Raw genomic sequence first — 9,833 nt, 5'->3', positions numbered from 1 at the left:
TTTCTGCCGGTTTCACCAATGTAAGTAGCCTGGCGGTCGAAGCATTTGATCTTGTATACTGCTCCCAATCTGTCCTCCGGTTTGTCCTTGTCTTTGACATTAGTAAGTAGTCGTCGTGAAGTGGTTATTGGTTTGTGTGCAACACGTATATTGTACAGTTGTAGTATACGTGCAATAGTTTCAGAGGTGCCCCTGATGTACGGTATAGTCGCTGTCGTAACAGGGCCAGAGTTGACGTTTGTCTAAGTGTTGGAATCAGTGTTACTGTGAGTGTTCCGTCTAACAAAGTCCGCGTTGCAGTTGTTCTTACTAAAAACGTTGTTTAGGCAGTCAGTCACGGTCTCGTCTTGTAGGTTGTCAGACGAGTCGCAAACTAGTACGGCTATTATCCTTTAATTTCTCAGAACTGTGCGCTCGTCTCGTCCAAGTCCGAATGGTTGTAGCCTTGCAGCACTATTAAAGACACTGTAAACATCTTAAGATACAATTTTGGCTGACCGGAGAACAACGAGTTACAATAGTCGATCCTTGCAGTAACAAAGGCATGAATTAGAGTTTCGCATGTATCGTGAGAAAGAATCTTAAAAATATTGCGTAGATGGAAAAAGAAGACTTGCATACCGCAGTAACATGTGGAAACATCGACAGAGAGTTACTGATAATAACCCCATTATTTTTAGCGACAGTTGAACAGCGGTCAACAATGTCAGAAGCAATCACCAGGTTATTCAACGCAGGACGTAAGCGACAGGAGGATGAAAATACTATAATTTCAGTCTTTCCATTGTTCAGTTTCAGTTTATTTTCTAACATCCAAAGGTCAATGTCTTTAATGCAGTCTTCAATAGCAGATTTACATGTTAAGGTGATTCCCTAGTAAAAGAACCTAACATAGATTTTAGATGAAACTTGGTACACTGATGTAACAACTCACGAAGATGATAAAAATGCAATAAAAAGTGGGGGTCACTGTGCTCGTTTTGACATCACAATGCCGACAAATACGGCTATTTTGGACCCTTTGACAAAAACCACGTGCAGCCCAAAACTAGACAAAAAGGAAAGATTTTTTCAATGATGCATGTGGTATCGCACAGAATTTGACTTTAATGTATTGTTTATCCACTAACTACCATAAAAATGCCTTTTAATGCCCTTGTTTTTACTTTACGCTCCAAAGTAGAATTAAATTGGACACGCGCTATTCGACACGTGATAGCTCAATCCGTACAATTTAGTAAAATTGCCAAAAAAAATGAACATAGATTTGTGCCAGTTTTTTCTTACCGAAAGGAAGCACTGTCCTTATTAAAATCATGAAATAAAAAATGGGGGTCACCGTACTCGTTTTTGCGGTAGAGCTGCAGAAAGTGCGCACCAAATGCATTTTCCTTGATTTTTGAGAGCAGACTGGGGCGAGTTTCAAAATAGAATGTATGTGAAAGGGGGAAGAAAATATTAAAAATACCGTTTTTACAGAATTTACATCGAGATATCACATTTAGGACACAATGTGATAAAGAAAGCGTTTAAATGAAAATCAAAGTGAATAAACACAAATTAAACATCCACTATCGAGGTTCTCCGTGAGGAAGTCGAACTCAGCAACACGCGCACTGCTTACGTTAGGCACACTCCCAGCACATTGAGTCTCACCTCGGCAAGAAACAACCGCAGCCAAAAATTGCAATAGCGTTTCTCTTCGGTCAACTTCATTTTAATTATGATACTTCACATGCTCTTTTTTACGGGGGCAATCTTGTTATGCGCAGTAAGAGATGTGCAATGCAAAACCAGGGAATCACCTTAACTGATTTGGCAATTATAATTATCAGTTTGCAGATGTTCGTTTTTTAGTTGATTCCAAAACGGACTCCAATCGGAAAGAGTGTACGAATCCAGGCGTAGTCAATCGATAAACCGATAATCGATATCAATCGATAACAATCGAAGATTGATATCGATTACCGATACCAATCGATAGAAATCGATAACGAAATAAAGTTGTCAGTTCGATTGATATCGATTTCCGATAGAAGTCGATAACGATTGGTTTAGTCGGAAAAGATTAGGGGCATTTATACGAGGAAAAATAGGACGCGTCTTACATAAGACGCGAACTTTCCGTATAAACTGCACATTTCGTCTAAAATAAGACGCGGCTTAGCTAAGACGCGTCTTATTAGATAAGACATGCTCGTATAAATGGTACAGTTCGCGTCTTATTCAAGACGCGTCTTAGCTAAGCCGCGTCTTATTTTTCCTCGTATAAATGGCCCTATTGTTGTCGTTTTGTAATGGTAACAGGACTGAGTGGAGTCCAATTCGGTCTGTAATCATACGAGTGATTAACAAAATCGGACGACCGCGTAGCGGGAGTCCAATTTGTTTAATCACGAGTATGATTAACAAGTTAATCATCGACACGGTGTATGACATTTGCAGACTGCAGACCGCAGATTGCAGACTGCAGACCGTAGACTGCAGACTGCAGACTGCATGAGGCAGCAAGACTGTAAATTGAATGAAACCAAAAATATCGTAATAAAGGTGGCGTCATCATCAACATTACCTTGTTTCGAGAAGTACATGTAAGGCCTAGAAGCGAAGTTTATATTTTTCACGCAAATTACACCGACCTCATTCCTAAAGGAGTTGTTGGCTGTTCTTCTCGTATTGAATTAGAGCAGAATAATTTCTGCCGATCTCACAAACTCGCTCATGAATCCATAGCAACAGGCCAGCAATTTAGCCTGCACCACCGATGAACCAGTTAAACTCTGATTCATAAGCCTGTCACGTCTGCGAAACAGCGCCGGAATCCTTATTCTACGGGGACGCCACCTGTGTACTAGGATTTGAGTATGAGCAATGATTGGCCTGTTAAAAAAGCCATTGTCGAATTGCGTATTTAGAAATTCAAAATGCACTTCCGGTTATTCGTCAAGTCCAGGTAGGATCTGTTCGGTTTAGATTATTTGGCATATCCTTAAATACTGCTAAGATGAAATACGTCATTAATTTAAAAGGTGCTAAATGTCTGTGATATATCCTATTTGTTTTTGTCAACGTAACTGTTGTTAGCACCAAGTGCTCGCAATCTAAAAACTTTTTTTTTACAGATGACTACTATTTAGACAGGCATTAGTGGCTATTGTTACTTGTCATTATCAATTCACAATAATCAAAGAAGAATAAAAAAATCATTGCAATTAGTGATATGCCGGGTGAGTCAATAAAAAGAATAGCCAACAGCATCTTGGAAATGAGGCCAATGTAACTTTGCGCAAAAATATCAACCTCGGTTCCCAGGCTACTTTCTCACTTTCACACGATGTTATATTTTTGATGGTGTCATCTTTGTTAGGAAGTTTTTTGGTGTCTTTTCATTTACAATCTGCAATCTGCGGTCTGCAGTCTGCAGTCTGCAGTCTGCAGTCTGCAGTCTGCAGTCTGCAAATGTCATACACCGGAAGACGAAGTTGCGGCCAAAGTAGCGGTGTGCAACCCTCCGCTAGTCTGGTTATAGCAACGCAGCAACGCCATAAAGATGAAGCAGAGTAAACAACAAAATCAATGTTTTTATGATTTCAATTAGTCGCATTAAGAAAGAAACGTAAGAATAAATCACAGAGTAAGAGAGAAATAAAAAATATCCAGTAGCACAGCAATAATCACTTTGGCTCCTTAAATATCGACCAGGAATAATACATGCAGAAGAAGAAGCAATTTCCTGTGTTTTTCGTCGTCAGAAAACAATGGTTCCACCCGCGAATAGTGATACATGACCGGTCAGGTAGTGATTTTCATAATAGCAATCATTGTTATGGCATATCTTTTGGATTATCGACTGTTATCGATAAATATCCATTATCGATTGTTATCGATTCTTGCCAATCGATAAAAATCGATAAATTTTTTTCTGTGAGTTCGATTGTTATCGATTACCGATATCAATCGCCGATTGCTATCGATTGATATCGAGTGTATCGATTGATTTTCGATATCGATTTCTATCGATTTACTACGCCTGGACGAATCCCATATCTCTAGAGTCAGAGAGCTGCTCGCTAAGCTTCTCTAGAAATCGTCTTCATCAGATCCAAAGGCTGAGTCACTATCGATTGTATGCATTACATAACTAAGTGAGTAAAATAAGGGTCAAGTCTTTCTTTGGTTAATAAATGAAAAAAAAAAAACGATTTTCACACTTAAAAAATAATTATTTCGTGTGTGGACGTTGCGTCCGGCGTCCGGCCTGACACGAAACCCCTGCGAAATAGTCTTTGTCGGTGACTGAAATACGCGCAAAAAATGTCCCAGAAACCGTACAATGAATAAAAAAAAGTCCGAATTTTGAGGGGGAAAATTGGTTTAAATTTCAAACTAAAGCACAGAGAAACTAAAAAGGCCATTTTATCAGAAAGATTTGGTGACCCCGGGAGATCCGTGCCGTATCCGGGAGACTCCCGGATAATCCGGGAGAGTTGGCATATGTGGGAAACTGGAAACGAGTCTGCTACAAAGCGCCATTTTGGAAGCCAAGAAGTGGAAGTTCTGATCTAAACTTCGGATTATGTAGCATGAAATTCTTAAACAGTCACCGGGAATGCGTTTAAAAAAATTCTTACTACGGTACTATCCACCAGGTATGAATGATTGACGACCAGTCTGCTGTCTGGTTTAGCTGAATAACCTAAATACTCGCGTTAAACACTACTCATTACTCTATACAAATTATTACAATTCATTCCGAACAAGTTAACTTAACATAGTTAAGCTTACGTTGATCTATTCATATTGAGACAGTTAAAGCAAGTTTAACAACTCGGACCTATCCATTATTTAAACTTAAGCTCACCGTTGGATTGGAAAAGAGTCCTTTTTTGTAACATGAATAGTAACTATTCATGTTACAAGAAAAGAACTAATCAGTTAAAATATTTCAACCTTAAACTATTAACACATGGCAACAGTACCCGGGGTATCCAATCGATGAAATCGTTAATCAATGACAATCAATATCAATCAATTCCAATGGATATTGATAATCGATGGCCAAGATTCCTATGGTTATCAATTGGTATCGATTTTCAAATAACAATTGATAGATAAATTGATATCAGTTGGTATCGATTGATTGCAGATTGACGGAATCGGTGCATAAATATTACAGGTTTGTACGCAGTTATTGTGAACACATTTCATTTTAATGCTTTGAACGTTAACAGGAGAAGAATACTGTCTTTTTTCTCTTCAACGGCCCCTCCACACTTATCAGTTTTCCTCTGACTGAAAGGATCAAGCATCATCATAGCAAAGTGATTACTTTTCCCAATTTCAAGAATCTTAACACAGGTAAACTGAAAGAGACTCTCAGCATAGCGCCTTGGCATGTTGGCGAGATGTTTCACTGTGTTGAGGACTGTTATGACTACTGAAAAAAACTCCTGAGAACCATTTTGCAGGAACATTTGGCTATGAAGAAAATGAAAGTCAGGGCAAAAGATGTTCCCTATATGACTTCGGCGTGGAAATCTGCCATAAGGGCTAAACGTAAGTTTGCCGAAAGGTACAGCCAAAAAAAACACCACAAAATTTGGAACTCAAGAGGAAATGGAGGAATAAGGCCACACGACAAAGGTGTATAGCCATAAAGCAGTACTGGACGGAGATATCACAATCTGAAGAGTAATCCAAAGAACTTTTTCAAATCTTTCAAACCCTTCTGGGACAGAGAGGACAAAGAGGATAACAGGAAGAGAGAAATACATTTATCCATTGAAGGCAAATTGGAAAGAGATAAGACTGTAGTAGCAGAGCATCTCTCTGAGCACTTTTCATATATGGCCAAGGGAATAGGAGGTGAGCAGGCAGAGGATTTATCTGAAGAGGATTTTATTGAGCATAACAGTCTACATCTCATCTCTACCTACGTGTATATAGAGGAATGAAACAATCCCTTTTGTTGCGGACCAGTAAACCATCATGAAGTGAAGGATGCCCTTGAAAATCTTAGTACACGTAAAGCAAATGGATATGATGGCATGCAACCCAGGATTTTAAAATTAACAGCTGAGGAACTGGCTCCTTCACTAACTAGGATTTTCAACGCTAGCATTGACAAGGGACGTGGTTATCTGATTGGAAGAGAAGGGAATGGGTACCAGTCTATAAGAGTAATAACAGAGAAGAAGTAAAGAATTACCGACCAATTACAATTTTACCAACTCTTGAAAAACTGTTTGAGAAATTACTGGGTAAGCAGTTTACAGAGCACATGGATCCCAAACTTAGCAACAGCTTGACAGCTTATAGAAAGAACAATGGGTGCAATACCACATTACTGAGACTAGTTGAGAAATGGAAGATGGATCTGGACAGTAGACAAGTTGTGGGAGTATTATCCTCAGACATGAGTAAGGCATTTGATTCTGTTAGCCCACCACTACATATTAAGAAACTGGAATCATACAACTTTTCAGGATCTGCCCTTAACATTCTGCGCTTGTATTTCTCTTACAGTCAAAACAGGGTCAAGCTGGGTTCTGTGACCAGTCAGTAGAAAACTACAATAAGAGGTTGTCCTCTGGGGTCTTTGTTTGATCCCTTTTGTGGAACTCATTTCAAAATGATCTTGCTTATACATGTATAACTGAGGAGGAAATTTCTACGTATGCAGATGATCATCAAATCTTTGCCTCTGGCTCATCTACTACTATCGTTAAGGTGAAAGTAGTAAGATCACTATATGGTACAAGGAAAACCTGCTACAAGATTGTTCAGAAATATCAATCCATGGTACTGGGTGCTGAATCTGAGGCAAATAATATAAACCTGCCTATAGATGGGGTTAACATAGAACAATTGAAATCTATCAAATTGTTTGGTGTATTCCTGGGCTCTGAACTTAATTTTAGTAAGCACATTAGCTACGTTTGCAAAAAGGCTAGCCAACAGATAGGAATTTTAAGACGTCTAAGGAAACTTATACCCACACATGCTAAGTTACAACTATACAAAGCTGCCATATTGCCTCACTTGACTTACTGCAGTACCATTTGGCATTTCTGCAGAGCCTCAGACAAACGTAAAGTTGAAAGATTACAGGAGAGAGCCCTTGGAGTGTTTTTCAACAACGAGTCAGTCTCCTATGACAAACTGCTGAGGCTGGCTGAACTCCCTTCATTTGTCAACAGAAGGCTTCAGGAAATTGCGATTCTCATGTTTAAAGGAGCTGTGTCACGAAATTCAGCCAAATTAGGAAATTACAAAATGCCCGTTAAATTAAGAGAAACATAAAAATAACCGCTTAAAACTTTAAAGGAAGGTTAAAATAACATAACAGAAACAACAGATGCCATGGAAGGGCAAAACTGAAGAAGATTGAAACGGATTGAAATAAGGGTTATTGAAGACTGTTCAGCCTAACAGTTTTTCAAAGTTGATCGCTGCTGCTTGCAACTTCAAAAATAATGCTCAGGAGACATATTTGTTTGTCTCGGACCTCTGAGTTTGTCATTTGCCTGTAATTTCTTTGCTTACTTTATGTTCCATAGCAATTGAGAGCAAGTAATAATTACTTGCCCTCAATTATTGGCCAAATTAAACAATATGAACTGGACTGCCTTGACACAGCCCCTTTAAGGCAAATACAGGAACTTTTCATGCTGAAAGCAAACAGTGACAGGAGAGTTTCTTTAAGAAATTCGTATTTCAATCTGCCTCGTTTTAATGCAATTAAATATGGAAAGCATTCAGTAAGATACTATGGCCCTTTCCTCTGGTCGAAACATACAAAAGAATTACGTGCCAAGGATAGTCTGTGCAGATTTAAGACTTAAATTAGGAGAACAGACCTGACTGCCTTATGCATGCTTTGTATTAATTAACTTTGAGACCCTATGTTACATGTACAAAGCAAAATTTTTATCCTGTTATCATATGTTCGAGGTTGCTGTGCCAATTGATAGCAATCAGTGACCGGTTTTTGTGTGGTTATCGATTGATCATTGATTGACCAATACCAATCGATACCATTATCTAATTTTATTGATTGATCAATTGGTTTTCGGATCATTGATTTCCATTGATTGGATACCTGGGAACAGTAGTAAACTAACTTCATAATGTTGTAAAAGATGAATAAACATTCTTACCTTACTCACGTCAAAATTGTTACCCGTATATATAGGACATATTTAGCTCATTTGGGGCTATAATTTATAACTTAGTTCAAATGGTAAATCCGAATTTAAAGGGCTCCAGGTTATCAACTATTTTTTTTGAAATTATTTATTACCTGGCCTCGGCCTTGTGTTCTATAGCACTGCCCACATGGTCCATAATCATTGTAAGAAACTCAGTGGAAAAGAAAACTTTGCCTGATGACCAAGATACCAAGGGATGAAAGGGAGGGTACAGGGATGCATGGGAATTTATAGCAAGCAGGCCAAACACAGCCACATGGGTCAGCTGAATGAAAAGCTGGCTTGTAATGCAATATACAAAAGCCCTGAAAACTTGGAATGAGCCACCCCATTATGATGTAGTGGGGAAACCACCCACTCCCTCTGCAGAAATAAGGTGTAAAACTTAAAATAATCACAATGTTGATCCACATGATCAACTACTGGTGGTAAAGGTGTGATTGTGGTGGTTTATGGTGTCACTGTGGCATTCAAACCCAGACAGATTGGTTGGTAGATGACAGTGCCTCATTCGTTAGTATTTGACCCAAAAATCAAGTGCTGACTTTTGATCCTTCTTTTGTCATTCTTATATTATCAGCTTATGTTCACATGGCAGGGGGCAAATTTTGACTGGTTGAAAATTTGTGCATTTAGGTGTTCCGCTCAAAAGGAACCACTAACTTAATTGTACTAGCCTGCGTGGCAGGCGTTTGAAAGGGAAGGGAAAGGGGGGTTTTGGGCGCGGGGGAAACGCGAGGGGTGCGCGAGGAGGGAGGGAGGGAGGGAAACGCCTGTCAGGAAACCATTGTTTTCACCATCCCTCCTACTAATTATGTATGCAAAAGTAACACAACTGTGAATGACTAGCTGTCAAATAAGTCTGGCTGCGATGGGCTTATTTAAGTCGTATTTCGTGTGCTGTTTTTCTTTTGTTTTTCTAAAACAAGAAATCTGGAGTGAAGGTACTATTAAAAAAAGTATAAATGTGGTCGTCTGTTGAAGGAAGAAAGTCGCAACCATGCGTGGCTTGTTATGTAAAATCCAGCATAAATCTATTACGTTTTTGCTGAATGTATTGTGTTGGACTTCCCAACTTGCATGCAATGTTTGTCGGAGAAATTATTTACAAACACTTTGCTGACATCTCGAACTGGATCCAGCGGAGCATACAAAAGAACGCTAGTACCAGGGAAAAAAGAGCTGAACTTCAAAGATCTACAATAAGGCTAATTCTGTAAACAATATTATTATTAAAATAAGTTCCTGGCGGCTTTATAATTGTCTATTACCAGCGAGAAGAAGTGCTCAAACCAAAAATCGCTAAGGATTATAGATCGCTTCGTCTTCAACAGTCTGGTCGTTGATAAAGCGTGGCCCGTGTGGTAGGTGTTTGAGGTCAAACAGCAGATAACAAGCACACAGGCAGCATGATTTTTTCTTTCTTTCTTCTAGTGAGTAAAATAAGCCATTGGAAGACAAGACTTCTCAAAACCAGTCAACAAAACTCATCTAGCTGACAGGTCTTTTCCTTCATATGAGTCTTTTAACTTCTTCTTTCAAGCTTAAAATTGATGCCTTCAGTTTCTAATCGTTCTAAAGCGATGAATTCCAAACAGAAATCTCATCATGCCTCACTAACAG

The 9,833-nt window shown here is 39.0% G+C and overlaps 1 protein-coding gene across 2 annotated transcripts in view; it reads left to right on the top strand.

Annotated features, from left to right (window-relative positions):
- The first annotated feature begins 4,511 nt into the window (after nt 1-4,511).
- LOC140950527 (uncharacterized) overlaps nt 4,512-9,833 on the top strand; it is a 45,384-nt gene continuing 40,062 nt past the window's right edge. For both annotated transcript variants that reach the window (XM_073399770.1, XM_073399768.1), the window contains exon 1: nt 4,512-4,649. In XM_073399770.1, the coding sequence (XP_073255871.1) occupies nt 4,610-4,649 (40 nt within the window). In that variant the 5' untranslated portion in view covers nt 4,512-4,609. The remainder of the gene's footprint in view (nt 4,650-9,833) is intronic.

This window comes from Porites lutea, chromosome 10, assembly GCF_958299795.1.
Source record: "Porites lutea chromosome 10, jaPorLute2.1, whole genome shotgun sequence".
Classification (NCBI taxonomy): domain Eukaryota; kingdom Metazoa; phylum Cnidaria; class Anthozoa; order Scleractinia; family Poritidae; genus Porites; species Porites lutea.
Note: the sequence above shows the minus strand (reverse complement) of the source record. Positions and strands in the feature narration are given on the sequence as shown.